This window comes from Pteropus medius, unplaced genomic scaffold (assembly GCF_902729225.1).
Source record: "Pteropus medius unplaced genomic scaffold, Ma_sr-lr_union100, whole genome shotgun sequence".
Lineage (NCBI taxonomy): Eukaryota > Metazoa > Chordata > Mammalia > Chiroptera > Pteropodidae > Pteropus > Pteropus medius.
In genome coordinates, this window is record NW_024340695.1 from 2033493 (window position 1) to 2057420 (window position 23928).

Consider the following 23928-nt stretch of genomic DNA (forward strand, 5'->3'; position numbering starts at 1 on the left):
AGGGATATTTTGAAGTTCTTGTTCTGATACTTATTTCAGGGCTGGAATGTGAACATGCCGAGTGTCATTTTGTATTGTTAGTATGTGTACTTTCAGGACCTCCTACGCACCAGGAATTGAGGGGCATACACACACGCAGAGAACACCGTCAGACCTAGAAATACTTGTACATAGGTTTTAGTTTCTAGTATATGCATTTTCTAAGACGTAAATTGGGGTGGAGAAAGGAAAAGTGATCATGGTGCTATTTCTGCTGCTGTTCCTTCTTCTGTTCTGTCAGAGTGAGTTGTCAAGCACCCAATAGTGCCCATTAAAGATATATTAGAGAGGACTTCCTCATAAACCAGCGTGTAAAAAGAGACACAGTGAATCATAAAGTCCATGTTAGAAGTCAGGGCTTGAGACCATGTAGAGGAAAACCTTTTCTTCCTTCCTTTTCTTTTTTCTTTTCTCTTCTTTTTCTTTTCTTTTCTTTTTTCTGTTCTGTTCTGTTCTATTCTGCTCTCCTCTCCTTCCTCTCTCCTCTCCTATTTTCTCTCTCTTTTTATAATTGAGATATAATTGACATGTAACATTGTGTAAGTTTAAGGTATACAGTGTGTTGGTTGGATACACTTATATATTTGCAGTACGATTACCACAGTGTTAGCTAACACCTCCAATGTGTCACATAATTATTTCTTTTTTGACCGACATCTTCTCGGTTCCCCTGACCCCCAGCTCCTAGTAATCACCATTTTACTCTGTTTCTAAGAGTTAGGGTGTTTTAGATACCACATATAAATGATATACATCTTTTTCTTATCTCACTTTAAGTATAATGCCATCAAGGTCCATCCATGTTGTCACAAATGGCAGGATTTCCTTCCTTCTCCTGGCTAAGTAATATTTCATTATATATATACATATATATATGTATATATATGTACATGTATACACATATAATTTCATTATATATAATATTTCATTATATATAATATTTCCATGTATATCACATCTTTATCCATTCATCCACTGATAGACACCTAGGTTGTTTCCATATCTTGGCTATTGTGAATAATGCAGCAGTAAACATGGGAGTGCAGATATCTTTTCTATATCCTGTTTTTATTTTCTTTGGATACATGCCCAGAAGTGGGATTGCTCGATCATATGGTAATTCAATTTTTAATTTTTTGAGGAACCTCCATGCTGTTCTCCATAGTGGCTGAACCAATTCACATTTCCACCAACAGTACACAGGGTTCCTTTTCTCCATGTCCTTGCCAACATTTGTTATTGCTTGTCTTTTTGCTGATACCCATACTAACAGGTGTGAAGTGTTATCTCATTGTGGTTTTGATTTGTATTTCTCTGATGATAGGTGATATTGAGCCTCTTTTCGTGTACATGTCGGCCATTGGTATGTCTTCTTTGGAAAAATGTCTATTCGTTTTCTTTGCCTATTTTTAAAATGGATTTTTTGATTTTTTGCTATCAAGTCGTATTGGTTCTTTATACGTTTTGGATATTAACCCCTCATTAGATAATGTGGTTCGCAAATATTTTCTCTCATTCTGTAGATTGCCACTTCATTTGTTGATTGTTTCTTTTTCTGTGCGAGGGTTTTTAGTTTGATGTAATGCCACTTAGAATTGTTTTTGTTGCTTGTGCTTTTGATATCCTTTGCCTGAAGCAGGAAGTGTGATGCCTCCAGCTTTGCTTTCTTTCCACGACTGCTTTAGCTATTCAAGGTCTTTTGTGATTCCTTACAAATTTTAGTATTGTTTGTTCTATTTCTATATTTTAAAAAAAGTCATTGTAATCTTGATAGGGATTTCATTGAATCTGTAGATGGCTTTGGTAGTGCAGCTGGATATTTTAACAATGTTAATTCTTCTGATCCATGAACACAAATGGGATATCTTTCCATTTATTTGTGTTTTCTTCAATTTCTTTCATTAAAGTCTTATCATTTTCAGTGTACAAAACTTTTACTTCTCTAGTTAAATTTATTTCTAAGTATTTTGTTGTTTTTGTTGCTATTGGGAATGAGATCGTTTTCTTTTTCAGATATTTCATTGTTAATGCATAGAAACATAATTGATTTCTGTATGTTGATTTTGTATCCTGCAGCTTTAATAAATTTGTAGTTTAGTTCTAACAGTGTTTTGGTTAAGGCTTTAGGATTTTCATCTGCAAATAAAAACAGATGTGTTTCCTTTCCAATTTGGATGCCCCCTTTTTTTTAACCTTGCCTGATTGCTTTAGCTAGGACTTTCAGAATCATCCTTGCATCCCAGGAATAAATCCCACTTGATCACAGTGTATGATCCCTTTGATGTGCTATTGAATTTGGCTTGCTGATATTTTGTTGACAATTTTTACATCTATATTTATCAAGGATATTCGTCTGTAGTTTTCTCTTTTTGTAGTGTTCTTATCTGGCTTTAGTACCAGGGTATGCTGGCTTTGTAAAATGAGTTTGGAAGTGTTCCTTCCTCTTCTTTTTTTTTTTTGGGGTTTGAAAAGAATTGACATTAATTCTTTAAATGATTGTTAGAATTCACTAGTAAAACCATCTGTTCCTGGGCTTTTGGGAGGAGGTTTTTGATTACTAATTCAATCTCCTTACTCATTATTGATCTGTTCATATTTTCTATTTCTTTATGATTTAGTGTTGGTATGTTGTATGTTTCTAGGAATTTATCCATTTTCTTAATTTTACATGGCAGTGAGAGACTTTGGTTACTTGGTAAAGAAAGAGAATGCATCATTTCCAACTAAGAATTCTGAGAACATCTACCAAATTATTTGAAAAAAGTAATCCATATTGTCTTTAATGCTCCCAGCTCCAAAATTAGCATGAATTCTACTTCGTTATTGTTGTGCCTCTGTATATATGTATATGTTTCCATGTAAAAATATGACAGCCATATTATAGAAAATTAAGAAAGCAATAAAAATTATACATAATGCGATCTCTTACCTAATCACTGTTGTCATTTTATTTCCTTTGAATTTTGCTTAAAGAGCTTTATAAGAACATAATTAATAATCTTGTATTTTATGTTTCTATTATTAAGATTTTCCATTTTGCTAAATTGTCTTTTTTAAAGCTGCATAATATTCCACTGGGTGTGCTGTTATTGATCTAAATATTTTCTATTGTCGGAAGAATAGGATTTCGCCCCTACTAAATATTATAATAATGTTATATTCACAGCTTTATGCACATAGAATTCTTTATATTTTAAATTGTTTTCTTAGAGTAAATTACCACATTTTATTGCTCTTGCTACATATTATTAATGTTTTTCCAGAAGGTAGTACTAGATTGACAAGATCACTAACAACATGTGAAGGACCGGTTTTGCCATATTCTCAAATATTATGTTTACAATACTTTTACTAGTTTAATTTAAATAGCCTCATTGTTTTTTTCTTTAATTGGCACCGAAGGTTGGATTTTCCTTCAAGTGTAGGAGTCATTCTTTCATGAATTGTTTGTCCTTTACATACTGACATCTTTACTGTTAAAGTCTTGCAAAATTAACTTTTAAACACTTTTATACAGGTATTTTATATTGAAAAATTGAAATCATATATATACAAACAAGGAGAAAATAAAATTGCTCATATTGCTATCAAATAAGAAGTATCCACTTTTGGTATTTTAAGTATATCCTTATTTCTTATATGCGCAGTGAGTTTTTTTTTTTAAATAATCCAATATATCATTTCACTTTTAACCTACCTTTTCTCATTCAATATTCTAATACCTTTATGTGAAAATTTTAATATTTTTTTTCCTGGTAATCCATGTCCTTTCCTGAAAATTTGAAAAGTGTAGAAAACTATAAAGAAGAAAATTCACCCATCATTCTACCATGCAGAGATAATGGCTATCAGTTTATTGTTGTTTCTTTCCATTTTTAATCCATCTATATTTTTCCTCAAAATTGCTATTATGGTGTATATATTTATGATGTTTACTGAATATTCATATTATTTTACATACAAATTGTTCTTTTTATCATTGTCCCATAGTTTCATAATTTATTTTTAAATTATCATGGTTTTAGATGTTAGTTTCCAATATTCAATAGATATCTTTCAATAAACATCTTTTCAATAAACATCTTTTTTCCAAAATTTTTATTCTTGTTGCTGATTGTTTTTTTAATAGTCTTTTGTAAGTGTTAAATATTTGAAGGCTCTCAATAGCATTTGTAAAATTGCTTTTTAGAAAGGTAATATTCACAGTTGTTACTTTCACCAGTTTTGTGCACACATCATCACTCCTCACCAGCCTTGACTATCATCTTAGTATTTGCTGATTTGGTAGTTGAAAAATAGCATCTCATTGTTTTGATACATGCTTAAATGTAAATTAATTAATACAAATATTAGGATCTCACAAGAATATATTTTAACAAAAGAAAGTAGGTTTTTTTGTAATGGTGTGTGTGTGTACACACATGCTGGAGTCCTGTGCCTAAAACAGAACTATTTTTTTTCTAATAGGTCTTGGTATCTTGATGGACAAACACTACTAATAATCATTTGTGTTGTCGTTGTGTTCCCTCTTGCACTTCTTCCTAAAATAGGTAAGTCTTTACGGAAGAGGACATTATTAGTTTAACAGAAAGAAAAAAGAAAGAAGGAAAATAATCTTAAGGGGCTTTGAAAGTTCACAGTACCACATTTTTAGCAGAAGGACGGTGGTTATGCATAATTTTGAACTTGGACTTATTTTAGGTTGTTCAGCCTTCAGCCCTGTCTAGTTAACCTATTACTTGGTTCGCAGTAGTATTTTGTCTGCCCCACTAAAATAAAATCTTTACAGCGGAACATTAAAGAGCAGCCTTTCCTTACAGTATACCATTAGTGGTAAGCCAGTTCCAATTCTGCTGTACAGAGCTACATAAATGATCTGTGACAGATAGTTGGAATGTTGTTATTCTCAGCCCTAAGCCCCAGATACCAAGCACTGTAATAGAAAACATGCCCAAGATGTATAGCTTTAGCTGTACGTTAGGATCATTTTCCTTATAAATTGCTCTTTATTTTACTGTTATTTTACAGGCTTTCTTGGCTACACAAGTAGTTTATCATTTTTCTTTATGGTGTTCTTTGCTCTTGTGGTAAGTTTAAAATATAGTGTATTGCTTATCTCCTCACTAAAATTGAACTCATTGTGTTAATGTCTTTTTTCTTTCAACTCTTGTTTTGTTTCGGGGAGGTATCCCATTTTATTTCAGTGTGTTATTAAAAGCGCTTTTGTTCCACAAAGTTATTTCCTTCATTTTAACTGTTTTGAAGAGGCTTAGCTAGAGCAGCATTTAAATTGGGTATCTCTTGTGGTTAACTAGAGAGAATTTCTATTAAAACCTTAGATGGAGTATAATTTTTTTATATAGGTAGTATACCACATTATTTCTGTGCAGTACTAGTACTGTGTGTGTATAAGTGTGCATATGTGTGTATATGTGTACTCAAGCATGAAAATCAGGCTGGTTCTACTCTTTAAAATTAGTTTAATACTAGTCACCTTAATTTTGAAACTTTGTTCCATTAATGAAAGCAGAGCTTTTATAAGGGTTTAACTGTTGAGAACTAGTAGGAATTGGAGTATTTGAACTCTCTCTGGTCTGCTTTATTCAGTATAGATAAGTGCTTATAAAAAGACTATTGCAAAGAAATATTTTTCTTTACATGTGGAATGTTTTTTCTTATTTTTTAAAAATTAGCTTATTTTTATTATAACAGGAAAATATCAGATGGTAAATTTAATTTATTTGAATTTATTTCCTTTTAATTTTCCAAAACCAGATTTTAACACTGCAGATAGTATCTTAGTGTGAAAATTTGCAAAAAATCATTTTCCTCTTTGTATAGCAGTTTATTTCATAGTGTCTGTCATACCTTATGTAGGACTGAATATTTTAAATTTGCCAAAAGGATACATATCTAAATGGCTTGATTAAACTCTTAAAATTATAAACTTGATTAAACTTTGTTTATAAGAAATAAATAAAAGAAAAATGCCACCCAGAAGAGCAAGGTAATACATCAGTAGTTAAACCATATTATATAGCCAGATTTCCATGTTATCAAAACAATCTAGGATATATTTAACTTAGGCTAAACTCTCTTCTGGGATAAAAGGATAAAACGACATTAGATTATTTAAATGAAGTGGAAGTGACACTGATTACAATGTACAGAAATAGTATAATGAGTGTTCTTAAAACTAAAAATACTTAACTGTTTACATTTAATCATTTGTTGAGTTTATCAACATTAAAATCATGGCCTCTCCCTCAAATTGTCTGACTTGTCTCTTACCAATAAGTGAATTGAACATATACTTTCCTTTGGACTTTTTTCTTTCAATTTTATTGGGATGTAATTGACATACAACACTGTGTAAATTTAAGGTGTATAGCGTAATGACTTGACTTATATATATTATGAAATGATTACCACAATAAGTTTAATTGACATCGATGAATATATATGTTTTAGCCCCCACAATGAAGAGGGGAGCAACAAATATTTTCATCATAATTTGATTGTTATGATGCATCGACATGTTAGGAGTGGCCTGTGTATGCAAATGAACATATGGATGTTAAAGAGAATCAGTATAGATAACAGTGAATTTTTTCTTCACAGATAATTGGCAATCCAAGCATTGCATAAGTAGAAATTTGGTTTTTATAGCTAATAGTTTGAAGCAGGTGAAATGTATATACAATATGTCTATTGTATATAGTTTTCACAGTATTCATTTCTGTCATTGCAGATACTCTTTAATTCGATGCAGGTTTCTGCTATAGCAGTCATATGGAAGTAATACCCTTATTCTGCATTTACTGTAATGCTTTACAAACCATCTGCTCAGATTTTTACCTGTGAGCACAATTTAAATTTGGACTACCATGGGACAATGAAGAAACACTGTATACTTTTTTTTTACTGCTCTTTTTAATTGACATATTTATTTTAGAGTTTCCGAGTATTAGGTTTTGAAATAAATAGTGACTGGGGAAGGATGCATGTCTATATTAACCCAGATTTTTTTGACAGATGCCAATTTTTTCATTGATTATTTTTGTCAGTGTTTGTTTGTAAATCTGTATAACATTTGTATTACATTATAAAAATTCAGAAAACTATTGTTTTTTTAAATTACACTCTACAAATAATGCAAATCAAAACCTATACTCTTATCTGTTGTCTCAGATACTTACTTTGCATAAAAATTTTTAACATAATTTTTGCCTCCTCTGAAATATCTAAAATTAAAAAAAATAAATTTTATTTTAGCAGTGGCTCAGAATGATGGTAACCAGATGGACTTACCTTTTCTGGTCCATTTTAGAACACAAATGTATTTCCTTTCCTTCCAAAAGTTCTGTCTTGAGTACAGATTAGTATTCTAAGTAATATTTTAATGAGTCAGTAATCAGAATAGAGAACTATTTGAATGGATTTTAGTCAGAAGCTTTCCTTCTACTGAGCACTATCCTAGGCATCATGGAGTTGTGGGTGTTTAACCTGGACATAACTCTTAAGGATCTGTCAATTTAGTATGCGAGATAAGGTGAATTTTTAGGAAAAAACAGAGAACAATATAGGCAATACATAATTAAGTATTGATTACATACATAATTAAGAATTATAAGAGTTGAGAGAAGGATCACAGAGCCAAGTAAACGAAGACTGTGGAAGGAAATAAAACTTGAGCTGAACATTAAAAGTTGGGAAAGACTAGGTGCAGAGAGAATAGAGGGCCTTTTGTGCACATGCACAGTATTTTTAATACTTATTCATCTTTTTCCCTTTTGTCTTTCTAACCCCTGGAGTTATCTTCTTACCATTCTGTCTTCGCCCTGAGCAAGGACTCCCTGTTACTATTTGTTGTTGGGTATCTTTCCATTCCTGTTCTGTACTTCTGCTTTATAGGACATCATTTCTCTCCACCCCAATCCACCATGTAGGCTTGGGGTCAGAATGTATCTCTGCAGAAAAATTTTAGCTGCAGTAACTGAATTTTATGTTAATATAAAATCAGCTTGCTAATGATATTTTTTAATTAATGAAAAAATGATTTATTGCATTTTGGAGCATTGTTTTAAAATATTTTGAATTGCAAGCCTAGTAATCACAGCTGATAAAATAAATGAGGTAGCTCACATAGCACCATTATCACAGTACCTGGTACACAAGTGCTCAATAAATGGTTGTTGCTGCCACCACCACTGTTAGGGGAAATGTGAGACACCAAACTTGGAGCAGGGCTGAAGAGAGAGAAACCAGTAACAGCTTTGCTTCTCCAGCTTCTACCCTACCCCATCCTCATCCTTCTTTTTTTCATTGAAAACAAATTAGAAAATGAAAAAGATGGTGGGATTATTACCGTTTATTTTTTTGCTTCCTCTCGGTAAGTTGACCATTTGGTTTTATTACATATTGAACGCTTATCTAGAAATGTCAAAGCAGTTTGCCTAGTTTATCCTTATAATTTCCATTTCCCCCCCCCCAGAGGAGGGTTTTAATTAAGAGTCATTCTTTAGTTCACACATTAACTTAATCCTAAAAGTATATGTTTTCCTTAGATTTGTTTTACCACTATATAAAAATCTTGGTGAATTAGTCTAAATCCCAAACTAGATAAATACCAAATAGGGATGGGAATAGGAACAGTACTTACTTATCGGTCTCCTGCAGAGTACAAATGCTTCCTTTATTCTCCCCTGCCCGTCTTTTCCCTGGGTTTCAGCCTGGAGCAAATATTTACAGAGTAATTATGTGCCCTGAAACAACCACAACAATGGCGATGTTGACACAACCACAACTGTAGGTCTAGGAACAAGATGGCCACAATTAAGAGTAAAATCCTGAAACATTTTCATTGATTGTTTCTGGGAAATAGCATCCCCCTGGATTTCTTTTAATTGTTTTTTTTTTTCTTATTTTATTTTTAACAGCTGGAGTTCCCTAGCTATGTGCCGTTATTCTTATTCACATTCACTGAAAGTAATAGAAGTCTAAAAGCAAGAGGGATAGTAGTTATACATCAGAAATCTGTGCTCACCCCTTGCATAAGGTCTCTATTTATTTCTGCCTGTGGCCATTTCCATTAATATTTCTCTATCTGCTACTGATGCCAGGTCCCCAAATAAGCATACTTTTGTACCATTGTCACTAAAAACATGATGTTTCTTTTTGAGTTGCACTTTTTTTTTAATGCCTTGATGCTATTGGAATTTTGAAAGTTGACATAAGAGTGCTCTCAGTCTTTAATGGGGGGAGATCACCTCTAAACGGATATTCGGTCCCACACTTCACCCTCGTCATAGGTGACCCCAATCTAACTGGGGAAAATCATCTGAGCAAAGAATCTTCTGTTGGCTAGTATTGTATTTGGCGTGGCATTAGATTAATTGAAATAATACTGACCTATTTGAAATCATTTTCTTGCCATGAATTTTATAAGAAATAATCTGAGTGCTGATTCTACTTATTTTTACAGATAATAATTAAAAAGTGGTCCATCCCTTGTCCTCTGACATTAAATTGTATAGAGCAAAACTTACAGGTAATAGTTTCTATTTTCCTTTCAGTTTCTTCCTTTTCATTTTAAGCTAAAAAGAAAAAAAATAAAATTAATAATGACTTTTCCCTTAATAAATGAAAAAGTAATGACTGTATTGCATTTTGGAACTTTGTTTTGAAATATTTTTATTTGAAAGCCCAGGAATAATAAATTCATCATGTTTGTTGATGTATTCTGACTTTTAATGATGGTTGGTTTCTCTTTTCCCCCTCAATCCTCTTAAACAGATTTCAAATGCTACAGATGATTGTAAACCAAAGCTCTTTCATTTCTCCAAAGAGGTGTGTAAGTTATTAACAGATACTTTTGGTTGATTTTTCACATTTCAAGTTTTAAGAGATTTGTGTAACAGGGTCTCTTAGGTCTTTGTACCTGTAACTAATTAATTTTCATGAAAGTGCTAAGTATAGGGTTGCCTACCAGAAGAATAATATTATTTAACACAGGGTGGCCCATTATGAAACAGCCACCTTTTTTTTCCCTTTTTTTTTTTTGGCGTGCCTTTAAATGGAGCCTGTTTTAAATGGGCCACTGCCTAAAAGAACAGATTTACTAAATGTCTGGTCTGGCCAATAAGGTCCTCTGTGGATACAGACTTCCTGTTGCCCTCTGGACTTGTAAAGCTAAATAGCCAATTATGTCAAAAACTCCTCCCTTGTGAGTAGAACCTTGGTCTGTAGCTAAACAGCCTCATCATTGGACCAGCAATTGAGCACTGCCAGTATGTCTTCTGGCTGACATTCTAAAGTTGAAATTTATGATGCCTGCAGTGGAGACTGCATGACCAAGCCCTCTTGCCTTCTCTGAGAGCTCTAGGACACTGGAAATGCTTGCAAGGACCCCTGAGCATTCAGGTGATCTCTACTTTGCCATTCTAGAAGAGCTAGAAGTCTTCCCCGTTGCTGCAGGTTTCTTCATCTACAGTTTTTGATTTTACTGAAATGCAGGTTCCAGATACTAGAAGCCCCTCCACTCATGTCCAACTCTATTATTGTAGCATGTCAGTGTGGGAACTCCGTCATGCAGAATTTTCCTTTTTATTCCCAGTTTTTACATGAGAAATGCCTCTCTGGACCCACAAGGGAGGTTACACATCTTTTACATGGTAAAGGCCTCCATGCGCCTTAAAGATCTAGGTAGGGTAATTGACAAGCCAGGAAATTGAGCACCATATGAAAGAGAATTTGTGAATTAACTCTTATTCCCCTAATCCAACCTCAGGAAACACTATAGCTTTCCCTCCTCCCAGTTCCTTTCAGATATTTTAGGAGGTATTATATCCCAAGATAGGTGTTCAGTCATCTGGAACTTCTTTTGCCAAAGAGTCTAAAGTTAAGGGATATGTTTTTAGAGTAAAGAAAAGAAAGTAAATCACCACCATCCATTTTGTAAAGACAGTATTTTCATTTAGATGGTAACTTTTGTTTGCCTTGTAACTATCCCTGGCTCTTAAGTATTCTAATTAAAAAGAAAAAAACAAGTTTGTGTATTCTAGTGGATCCCTAAGAATTTGTCAGTCTGAAATAAATCAGGTTCATTTTCATTGAAAGAGACCTTAGTTAAAGATGCTAAAATGTGATTAATACTTTCAGTATTCCTTAGATTAAATTGGTGATATTCCCTTGGATTGAGTTGGTGAAAGAGGTTCAAAAGCATTAATGATTATTGCTGCCTAGGGTAATAAGTTATATTTAAGTTTCCTAATGCATAAAGAAAAATTGAGAATTACAATGCGATTTCTAAAATGTTATTATTTTGAATCTTACCTAAATATTATTTATCTCACTTAAGTTATTTTTATCATACTCAAATAATGTAGAAGCAGCCGTGATTATAGTGTAAGTAACGTGCTGTAGAAGCCAGACAGGAAATACCTAACTAGTACAGGCAATCCATCTATCAAGGAAAACGTTTGCTGGTGCCCATAATTGTGTCTATCCAAAAACAACGACAACAACAACAACCTTATTTTATAGACATGATTTCTAAAAAAGGAAATAAATTCAACCAAATTGATTTTTTAATGAAAAACTGAGCTTATTCTCAAATGCAGTAGTGGTTTCGATAGAGTTACATTTAATAATTTTGTCTTTTAAAATTTTTTTCAGAGTGCTTATGCCGTACCAACCATGGCTTTTTCATTTCTCTGCCATACCTCAATATTGCCCATATACTGTGAACTCCAGAGGTACTATAGAAACCTGGAATATTTTAAATGTATTAAGTATGTCTTTTTACTTCTAAGGCTTTGATATCGAATGACATTCTTCTTTATGAATCCTTCTCTCCCATCACTGGATTCTAAGTGTTAGTTTAAAACAAAACGAAACAGAGAGTGAGTTCTATCCAAGTTGAAAATGTTTCCTGGAAGCATAATCTTTGTGCAGTAATTTCAAATCAGGAATTCTAGTGTGTTATTAATGAAATAGATCTTGAATGATTAAGGAGTCCTCTTGACTAGGTTGGTAGATATTTGCTTCTATAGATATAATTCATTTCACTGATTCTACTCTTGCCATTTTTTGTCTTTTAGTCCTTCAAAGAAAAGAATGCAGAATGTAACCAATACAGCAATTGCTTTAAGTTTCCTCATTTATTTTATATCTGCACTCTTTGGGTACCTCACTTTTTATGGTAAGTATATTATTTAATTATAGATGACAAAAGAAATTGTTCTATAGTTGATCTCACACTTGACTGTGGGCTTTGTTTCTGCCTTTCATTAGTAAGTTAATTTGCTCAGGCAGCCAGAATTAACTGCATTACCATGGTGGATCTACAGGCCTTAAAGAATTGATATGCTTTCTCTTATAAAGGTAGATCAAGTTCAAGATTAATAACTTTATATGAAAATCTTCTTGAACATCTGATTAAAATCTCAGGCTTAAGGACATTGATATCTTTCTACAAGAAAAAAATGTGCAATACTGATTTTATTTTTAAAAATATTTTAGAATAAATTTTATTTTTGATACATTAGACTCTAGTTCAGCAGTTTGGGAAGTTGGGAGAATAAGTCATCTTCACTGCAAAAGAACAAGTTGAGAATGGAAAAGGTTTTATACTGGACTATCGCAATACATGTAGAAGACGGAGATCTCTGCCTTCAGCCTTAATGCACACAATCCATTGATGCACATTATATGATGCACCGTGACCTTTCTCCTTATGTTTTTTTTAAAGGATTCTTTTAAATTTATAAAATACAAGTAAATTTTTTTTTACTTATTTTTGAAAAATTGTCTTCTTGATATGTTTTTTTTCTCTTCTGATAAGAACCTCAAGAAAAAATAAAACCTAAAAAAGTCTAGAATAAGAAAAAACTCTAAGCTATGTTGTTTAATTTGCAAACAAATACATTATAACAAATTATACTCAATTTGTCAAACTCTTGAATACACTTTTCAGTTTATGAATGCTTTTATAACAACTCCAAGTAAATGGCTGTTACTATTTCGGTGAGAGCTGTTCCAACTCTGATTTCACGGCCGATGCCTTGTTTTAGGTTTTAGACACCCATGGTGACTTATAATGGCACTTTGTTTATCTCTCAGAGTTTGTCCACATCTGGCTCCTTTTGGGACAAATTTACATGCACAGTTACCTTTCCTAAACCTGGTAGAAAGAGCATAGATTTTGAAATCCAACAAGTATGGTTTAAATAACTACTGTGCTCCAACCAGCTATGAGACCTTGAACAGGATACTTGCAGTGCCTTCATCTCCTAATCTGTAACACAGGAATAACTGCATAGAGTTGTATCAAGGAGGAAATCGATTATATGTAAAATGCCTATTATAGTATTTGTCACATCGCAGTCTTCCACAAAGAGCTACTGCTGATGGTATGTTACTATTATTATTATCATTATTATTATAATTATTTCATAATTACAGGTGCTCTATTTTTCAGCTCTGTACTTCTTACTATCTTTAATGAAATTTAATTTAAATATGGTAACTGTTCAGTATATGTGGTGAGTATTATCTTGGAGTTTTCAGTGTGTGAGAAAATTATAATTGCTCTGCATAGTCCTTTTCTTGCTATCTCTATATTATTTCAACAGTTATAAAGACCATGTATTAATCTAAATTTGCTATTGCACTTCTATACTGGTGCAGGATAGGAGTGGTAGCACTCTGTGTACACTCTCAGGAAAAGCATTATTTCCAACATGAGCATGGTACCCTGCTGCATACATGACAAAGAAAGTTAAAACAGATTGTTAAACTTTTGATCATCGCTAATGAAACAAAATTCTTGAAATACAAAGCTGTTGTTGGGTTTGTTAGTTTTTGTACAAAACGAGCTCAGTCAGACTTTTTTTTTATATCAATAAGATACTATGGTAGGGTCTCCATTGGGATTCAGCAAAAACAGTATAACAAGAAACCTCAGCTGGCCTATGGCTTTCCAGGATAGCTGAGAAATAGTTATATAAATTATCGTGAGCTGCTTAGGAGCTGTATTAAATTGTAAGACGGCTTAGATCGAAAGGGAGGTGGAGGAAGGATAGATACTAATACAGTTATTGAGCTAACATTTGTTATACAAGTGCCAGGTATTTATTTACAGTGCCTAGCTTAATCCTTACAACAACTCTGCAAGTCTAGGTTCATCTAGGTTGAGTAATTTGGCCAGATACCTGCAGCTAATGAATAATAAGTTGGGAATTGAATCCAATTCTGACTCTCTCTGAAGTCAATGCCTTTATTACTGTGCTGCCTCCTCAGGAATTAATAGAATCCAGATTTCTGTCGTTCCAAGTTTTTGTGAGGTTTTGGAAAAACCTGGCTTGCTATAGCTCCATGCATATCCCTGTCTGTCTGTCTGTCTGTCTGTCTGTCTGTCTGTCTGTCTGTCTATCTGTCTATCTACCTACCTACCTAGGTAGATAGATAGATAAAGAAAGGAAAGAAATTTCTTCTCCAAAGACAGAAGATTGAGATAGTGATTTGCAATTCACAGTGGCTTTTTTTGGGGGTGAGGGGTGAGGTGTTAATCATAACCATGGAAAATCTTTTATGGTATATTTCTTATAGGAACAATAGTAGCTCTAATTCTATGGAAAGAAAAAAATTGCTAATTGAGTCTGAGACCTTAATCAAAAAGGCTTATTGCAAGTTAACGCCTTCAACTGATTTTATAGATGAACAGCTACAGCCTAAAGAGGTGAAGTAACCTGTTACAATTGATGACAGGTCTCCTGTATTAATCCAGTGATCTTTCCACTGCTCTGTGGTAATCTTTATAAACTTCGTACCCAGTTTGATAATGGGTGTTAAACAGGACAGCCTCCTGACTACAATAGCAGATACAACTTGCAGAAATCGCCTCCAGGTCCTTACTGAGATTTGTAGAGATTTGTCTGAATCCAGAGAAGCGTATTGTACTCTATTCCTTACATATGTTAAGACTCAGCTAAGAACACAGAACTGACTGGTTTAGGAGGAAAGTTTTAATCCTGGGAGAATAGAAAGTAGACATGTAACATATTTTGAATATGTAATAAATCTAGTTCTTCAGGCTTCTGGAGCTGTTTGGGATCCTTTCATCCAGTGTTCTCAAAGCTTAGTTAATACTTAAATTTTATCAGATTAAAGGGACCTGTATGTACCTGGATTACTAATATTGGCTCTGATTACAGATGTTAAAGCATTATAAGGTGAGGAAAAAAAGGCATTCCTCTGGTGATCCAGGCCAGTGCGCAAATGTTGCATAATTACCAAACCATTTTAAAATCTATGAGGTTGTTATGTAATAAGTGTTAATAGCTCGTTTTTCTAATTCAGAAAGTGGAAATAAAATAGTTTACCATATTTCTCCTAAACTCACAAGTTTCTCACAGATTTGGGAATATAATCTAGCTTTAATCTCCTACTTAGTCTATAGTCCCACATTGTGTAAAGTATGTCTTTGATAATTTAGACCATTTCTCTCTCATTTCCATTATCTCTAGTCTAGTTCAGATTCTCATTACCTCTCACTAGGCTTCTAACTGTTTTTTCTGTTTTGAGTCTCTTTTTCTTCCAAACTGCCCTCTTGCTTAATTCAGATTATAATATTACCATTCTTCATAGGTCATTGCATCTCTGTGGCCTACCAGACTGAGTCCAAACCCTGTGAAGAGTTCCATAGCTGGGTTTTAAATGCCTTTCCAGCCTCTTCACCCACTACTCTGTGCTACAGCATACTCTGTTTCAGCCACTGTAGTCTTGCCGGACTACTCATTTTCTCAGATGCATATTCTCTCTACTACTTCAGGGCATCTGCCTGTGCTGGTTCTTCTTAGAGAGAATCTCTTCGCCCACATCTTTCAGTCTCAGCACACATACCTTAACTCACTTAATGCTCTCACTAACTCTGTAGGTCAATATATTATTGTTTCCATTTTACAGATGTAAGAACTGAGAGACTCAGAGAAGTTAAGTTGCTTTTAAGTAGTAAGATTTAAACATTAGTCTGTGTGGTCCCAGAATTCAAGCCCCCTACCATCTTGCTGCCCACTGGGCTTCCTTCTTGCTTATCCCAAAGCCATAGTTGTCTTTCGCTGTTCAGAATCACCATAGCTCTTTATTTAGACCTTCTTCTGCCACTTAAGTGTATCCGTGTTTATATACTATTATATCAGTGTGTATTCACCTTATCTCCCCTTTAAATTTTAAGATCCTTGAAAACAGAGCATTTCCTCCAAAGCATCTTTTTCCAAATGTGTACTCCCAAATCCAAAAAGCACCATTCTTTTAAAAGTGTAAACTGATCTTTCTGTACAGGCAATGATAAGCAATGTTCTTGAATTCCCTCACTCTTATACCCCTCGTCGGCTTGGAGTATGGAAGACATTGTGAGAATGGAAGATCACCTCAGAGCAAATCATGGTCAGCTCGTACAAACTGCCACTGACTATCACATTGGCTTGCTAAGTGATCCATTGCCCTAAAACTGTGTTCTCTTTTATGAAAGGTGAATTTATAGATGAAATGTTGATGAAGAAGGTAACGTGTGTACAATTCTAGAAAACATGTGGTATTAAGGAAAAGGTATTAGCCTTGGCACCGGATAAATTTGGGTGTACAGCTCTGCCAGCTCTGCCCCTTTGTGTTGTGTGATCCTAGGCAAGTCCTTTAGTATTTTTTAGCCTGGCTACCTATCTTATAATACTGTTATCATATGGACCAAATTCAGTAGTACATGTGAAAACACTTTACATAATAAAATAAATGTTCAAAACCTTCATATTATGGTAAAATTCTATAGAGATTATTTTTATACATGTTTTATTGTTGTAATTTCAGAGGTTCTGCCTGTGCTGATTTCTAGTTTCATCAAAAGAAAAGACTGGCGGTTTCAGAAAGATATTTAGCTAATGTCTCTGTGTTTCGTAAGATAGACAAAAGGCCAGAGATTGGTTGGATATGGGGACCCAAAATCTGTTAAGATCCATTTATGCAAAGGAAAATAATTTTGCCATTATTGACATCTTAGGAGTTTATAATGTGATCTTATTGTTATTTTTTCAAATTTACAGATGAAGTGGCATCAGATATACTACAAGGTTACAGTAAATACTTGCCACATGATGTTGTTGTCATGACTGTGAAGTTATGCATACTATTTGCTGTGCTTTCAACAGTCCCTTTAATCCACTTCCCTGTAAGTACTCTTAAAGGTTTTGTTGCTTAGTGTAGCAGCTCCCTAATGTGGCAACACTAATTCTTTGCAGGCTAGAATGTTTGAATCACATTTAGTCTTGTGTATCTTATTCATTTGTCAAGTAATTGATCAAAGGCCTCATACTTGCATATGGTCCCATGAAAGCATAAAAATAACAGTGATCCACTAAGCTAATTTGTGCTTTTTGAGATTTAGTTTAGATTTATGCTTTCCCACAGCATTGTTTCCAATTTAGAGACTATAGTTCTTCTAAAGTTTTAGGATTCACCCCCCGCCCCCCTCCCACTTAAATCCGTATTCTGTTTTCAAAAGAATGTGCATGAGGAGGAAAAAGTAAAGTCAGCAAAAATATGTTCTTTCTGGTTTATTGTGAATTTATTTTTACATAGACATTATAGTTTAATCTTAGTCAAACTATTTTATTTGCTCTAGAATTATAATTTAAGGGGCAGAACAGATCTTCATTCTGCATTTCATTACCATATGTAAGAATCTTAAGAATTTCAGAGAGAATGGAAACAAAGGCTTTGGGTATAAATGCTTCTGCATGGATGTCTTGAAGTCCTAAACAGTGAGTTCCTTAAGAGCGGAGCCTTCAAGATTTTTTTTGCCTTCTCCCTGTGCAGACTGCGGTGCCAGGAGTGCAGTGGGGGTTGAGTAAATATTTGTGGGATGTGACCGCCTGTTGCCTGCCTTAGCAGTGGGAAGTGTCATGAACTAGTTTTCATATTTACATGCAGTAAATATGAAACAGATAATACAAAATAAAATAATAAATGGTGTTTGTTTCCCATGGCATGATTTCTTCTTCCTTTTTAAACCTTTTGTTGTTCTATCTATTGAATTTAATAAAAACAGTTCCCTGAGACTTCATCGCACAGTGTTATTGTTGTTAATTTTGAAAATTATACAACCTAAAGAAATTGCATGTGAAAAATTTGTGAAGAATTAAAGTAAAATAATTCTATGAAGCTCACATAGAAATATATATTTCTTAGTTTATGTTTAATAAACACTTTATGATAATAGTTTGTTATATTTTTGGAATTTAAATGGTTTATGGTACAAAACTGTCATAGTTACTGTACTATACATGTGTTTCCCTAAGTGAGTATTTTGGCTTTGACACTTTTTCTCTGTTTTTCTTTATGTTATACAGGCAAGAAAAGCTTTTATGATTACGTTTTTCTCCAATTTTTCATTCTCATGGATTCACCATTTTTTGGTCACTCTAGCATTCAATATTATCATTGTTTTACTTGCAATATATGTTCCTGACATTAGGAATGTATTTGGTGTAGTTGGTAAGTTTTCTATTTCAAAAAATCCACATACTAAAATGGATAAAATTGTCATCTAGCCTCACATCAGAATCTGGCAATAACCCTCTTTTTCTCCCACTTAAAGGTTCCAGTACATCAACGTGTTTGATTTTTGTATTCCCAGGACTGTTTTATCTTAAACTTAGCAGAGAGGATTTTCTCTCCTGGAAAAAGCTTGGGGTAGGTTGATTTTGTTTGTTTCTTTTAAGAATCCTACTTTCAGAATTAATTTGCCATTTTATAATTATTTTATCTACATCAAGAAAGTTAATGTATTTTGAACTATGACATATAATTATTGGGAAGGATGGAGGTTTGAAAAATATTCTAATTGTTTTTTATCTTTTTCTGTATTTTTACAGGCTTTCGTTTTGCTCATCTTTGGAATTTTGGTTGGGAATTTTAGTTTGGCACTCATCATTTTTAATTGGATTAATAAATGAAAGGTGTATTTTCCCACATCTTATGAAGAATAATTTACCTCCATATGCAAAAAGGAAAAATTCCGGAAGACACCTTGGAAGAATCCTCTTTATGCGGGTTAACATTTTGTAAATGTATTAACAGAAAAGTGGAACAAAATGGGAGTGGGTAGGGGAAAATGGGCTCACAGCAGTTTTAATCAAAATAAGAAACAAACTCAAAATGCCCTTAAATATATTAGGTCAATCTTTTGTTTGTTTATTTGTGGATCTATTTGTTTTTAAATTAATGGACTCTATTTTTTAGGGTAGTTTTAATGTTTACAGAAATATTGAGCAGTAAGTACAGAGTTTCCATATAATTCTTTCACCCCTGACACAACCATAGTTTCACACATTATTAATTATTTTCCAGAATTAAAGCAAAATAATTTTATTAACACCTTGAATTAGTGTGGTACATTTGTTATACTTGTTGAGCCAATATTGATACATTATTATTAACGAAAGTCCATAATATACATTAGACTTCACTCTTAATGCAAGCTTTAGCAATCAACAATCATTACTATCTTCATAAAAACTTTTCCAGAATGTCATATAGTTGGAATCATGTAGTATCTAACCTTTCAGACTGGCTTCTTTCACTTAGCAATATGCAGTTAAGTTTCCTCAATGTATTGTCATGGTTTGATAGCTCATTTTTTTTTATCACTGTATAATATTCCATTGTATGGATGTACCACAGTTTGTTTTTCCATTCATTTGTTGAAGGACCTCTTGGTTGCTTCTAAATTTTGGCAGTTTTGAATAAAACTGCTATAAACATTTGCGTGCAGGTTTTTACATGGACGTAAGTTTTCAGCCTCTTTGGGTTAATACCAAAGAGTACAACTTCTGCATCATGTGGTAAGAATAAGAATATGTTTAGTCTTATAAGAAATGCCAAACTGCTTACCAAAGTGGCCATAACATTTTGCATTCCCACCAGCAATGAATGAGAGTTCCTGTTCCACATCCTGATCAATGTTTGGTGTTGTTAATGTTTTGGATTTTTGCCATTCTCGTGGGTGTGTAGTTGTATTTCATTGTTGTATAAATTTATATTTCCTTGTGGCATATGATGTTGAGCACCTTTTCATATGCTTATTTGCCATCTGTATATATTTTTTTTTGGTGAAGTTCAGATCCTATGCCCATTTTTTAAATTGATATTTAATTATTATTCCATTTGATATTTGTTTTCTCATTATTGAGTTTTAAGCATTCTTTGTATATTTTAGATACCAGTTCTTTATAAGATAAGTGTCTTGCAAAGATTTTCTCCCAGTCAGTGGTTTGTCTTTTCATTCCCTTAACAGTGTCTTTCACAGAGCAGAAGTTTTTAATGTTATTAAATATATTGAGTCAATCTTTTGTTTGTTTTTTACGAAATCGGTTTGTTAAGCTTATATAAAAATTGAATCTCAGCTTGTGGGTTAATATTGTCAACATTAATTACTAATAACAAAACTGTGGGATTATTCCATTTGGTATTTTGCCCTGCCTCCAAATCTTATCTAAGAATCTTTTGTGATTTTTTTCTCTGTCGTTCATTATGAGAAAGAGCTGTGATGATTGGCTATGGATTTGAAAGTTCCCTGAGCTTTCTTTTTTTGTCACTAAAACATGTGACTTTCTACTTGGCAAACAGACAAATATTGATGATTTATGTCATTTTTTGTTTGGAGGTTATAAATTATTCCAGACTTCCCATTGATGTGGCTTCTGGTTGGAAACTAGAAGCTAAGTCTCCCCTCCCTGTGAATATTCTGTGTAAAGGTCACTGTTACCAGCCTACCGAAGCCAGGGTGTATCAATAAAATATAATCCCACCCCTGTGCACATGTAAAGTAGGGAATTGCATGCAAAGTGCCAATTTGCATGTATGGAAATGAACACTTTTGCAGGTGCCCGCTTGCTTCCACATAGGAAATGGGCCGAAAATTTGACAACTGAGCTTCTCTTTTGAGTTAAGATACTTATTTGGCAACTTGACGTTAGCGTAGTATAATGGAGAAAATCCCAGTTTGGGAGTTAGAAAGATTCAAATCTCAGTGAGTTTAGGCAAACTGCTTAAACTTTCTAAGCTTCCACTTTCACATAGGTATTAGATGGAGTTAATACCAATTTACAGGTTTGTGTTGAGAGGATTAAATGACCTTGTATAAATTAGGTACAGACCAAAACAGGCTTCCTTAATAGATTAGATATATATCCCCTTTCTCCCATCCCTCCTGGAACAGTAAAATGAATTTGCTTTCAATCCAGGGCATAGAATTTCTTCATCTTCCATCTTGCACAACTAATGTGTTTAGAATCTTTCTCCTGCTTTTACTCACAGGGGAACTGGTCCCATGTGCACTCTTTTTAGTGCTTTCCCACAGTTCTACCCCAGCTGTACTCTCCTACTATTGTCTTCCTGAAACTGGGCTCTTAGCATGGCCCCAAGGGCAAAGCCAGGCATGGCCTCCCATGTGGCTTCACATCAGCCAGACCCATCAATCTGATAAACTCATTCTTGTACTCTCTTTTTATGAAATTATAGATCCAAATAGAAATAGGTATTCAGCTGCTTAAATAAATCTAACTTCAGTAATACCAAAATAACCCTAAATCTGCAACAGATGCAACGATGCCCCTAGGGCAAATGTTCAGTGTGATGACAGCTGGGCATCAATTAATACATTTGTCACCTGCTCATAGGATAGGATCATGGGAAGTTTGGCAAAGGGACAAGTAGCCTATTGAATGCTATGTACAAAACTTAGTTACTATCAAGAGAAATCATTTGTGGAGTGTTTATTTGTATTTTACTTTAATATTCCACCTTATCTGGTTGGCTGTTTAGAGTCACAATTTTCCCTACAAGTTTGGAAGAAGCTAATAAGATGGCTAGTAAGAGCAGTGCCCCCTGCACCAGGATTGCAAAAAACCTTGTTCAAGTACTCCTCAGCATTTTTCTTGGGAAATGTAGCCCTTCTCATTATGGGCTCAATGTTCATAATTTATTAGGTAATAACTATTTAAACTAAAACGAAGTAAAGCACAAAATACATAATTTCCAACACTTGGAGACTTGTTTGCTAAATTAAAAGACGAAGTGCTGAGAATATAAATTACTTTCATATGGTGAGGGTGAATGTTTACATTGTACTTTTTTTGACCGAATGTTTACTCATGAGCTTAGCATTTAAATGGTTAAAACAAGCCTTTGAAGTTAACACTCCATTAAGATGAATGGGGGTAATTCACACCTCTGCTGGTGCTGTATTATTTCAGTCTGGCTGTGGAGCAAACAGGACAGCAGTAGGTTGATTTACTGTGTGGAGGCCCTTTAAACACCCAAAGTCTGGAAATCTTCGCGTTTGGGTGTTTTGTGTTTTTTTTCTTTTTCACCTAGAAGCAGAATCTGAAATTCAGCACAATATAGGTATAAAATCGAAGTCTTGAAAGTACCATAGATTCTCTACTGTCTAGCAATTCCTAACTGGCTTTATCTGCTCCTGTACTCTTGTGTTTCTTCCTACCATGGCACCTTTTAAATTTAAGTTTAGTAATTCACCAGTGGAAAAGCAGAAAAAACCATCCATTTTCAGGTAAACGTTACATGGGCCTTTAAATTGGTTGTGAACTAATTCTCAGCCTTCTAAAAACATCACTTCACAAAAATTGGTGTTTTATATTTGCCTATATATAAAGCATCCACTTTTAAAAACTTTTTTGGGGGGGTGGAGGTGAAGCGAGCAGAGATCATTTGGGATTCGTTTCTTTCTCTGTGTGTCCTTTGCACCAGTACTATTTTATGTTTGCATGTGTGTCCCCTCCCCCCATTAATGCATGTGGTATAGCCATTTGACTCTGAAACGATTTGTTTTAGAGTTTAGGAATAAGGTTATGTAAGCATTGTAAGAGATGTTAATGAATTTGGAAGATCTCTTCTTAAGGTAAACAGGTTTTTCTCTTTTCCATTCTCTGCCTTGTGTATTTGAGGATCAAGTTACTAGATAATCTGTAGGGTAGCTGGGTGTGTAGCGTATTTCCATCTGGGCTGTCTCTTATGTTAACATTGCCAGTACAGTATATAGAGATAGAAAATAGATGCTAGAAACAAAGGGACCAAAACAATTAGTTTTAACCTGTTTTCTTCACCCTATTGAAAATATACTTTGTTTTCTGCAAATTACTTTGCCTAAAATTTGGGTGTCATCATTTTTGGTCTTAAAACTTCTGAGAACCTTATATAGTACTGAGAAATTTGTTATTCTGATTTATACACACAGTTTATTCATTTTTTTTCCTACCATGATCATTCTGTAGTCTTTCCATAATGAAGTAGGAAAAATAGGAAAACAAAATTTTGGTGAAGGATGAGTAAAGATATTGTGGATATGGTTTCCTCATTGCAATCGGAATTCTTTCTATTTCTCTCTCTTCCTAAACAGTCCGATATATGTTTTTACTATCATCAAGATCCACTATCTCAGTTTGCCAAGCTGTAAATTAAGGCAAGCAATTATGAGGAGCAGGAAGACTCATCTTGGCTGATGGCCAGATGGACAGGTGGGAATGAGGGGTTTATTCACTTAAGGGGCAAAGTAAGTGGATGGAGAGGGAAGGTGAGTTGCCAGGAAAAAAAAAAAAAATACCAGATGGATTTAAAGGCATTGTCATATGGGACACTATAAAGAAGAAGGTTGCAGAGAGATGTTTCTCATTTGTTTGAATGTGTATGTTTTGTCTTATGTTGATCAGTGGACTGGATGCATAACACAAGCAAAGAGCTCGGCTAATTCACTGAGCAAATATTTACTGAGTATCTTTTATGTAATAGGAGTTGTACTAGTCCTAAAGTTATGAAGTT

General features: G+C 33.9%; 1 protein-coding gene across 5 annotated transcripts in view; it reads left to right on the plus strand.

The window, feature by feature from the left end:
• The window catches only part of SLC38A6 (solute carrier family 38 member 6), a 52488-nt gene extending 28778 nt beyond the window's left edge, over nt 1-23710 (plus strand). For 3 of the 5 annotated variants that reach the window (XM_039864352.1, XM_039864365.1, XM_039864375.1), the window contains 10 exons: nt 4507-4589; nt 5068-5126; nt 9524-9589; nt 9835-9888; nt 11716-11831; nt 12141-12241; nt 17136-17260; nt 18441-18585; nt 18689-18783; nt 18966-23710. In XM_039864352.1, coding sequence (XP_039720286.1) covers nt 4507-4589; nt 5068-5126; nt 9524-9589; nt 9835-9888; nt 11716-11831; nt 12141-12241; nt 17136-17260; nt 18441-18585; nt 18689-18783; nt 18966-19046 — 925 coding nt within the window. In that variant the 3' untranslated portion in view covers nt 19047-23710. The other 2 variants (XM_039864358.1, XM_039864383.1) reach the window with 2 other exon arrangements.
• The last annotated feature ends 218 nt before the right edge of the window (nt 23711-23928 follow it).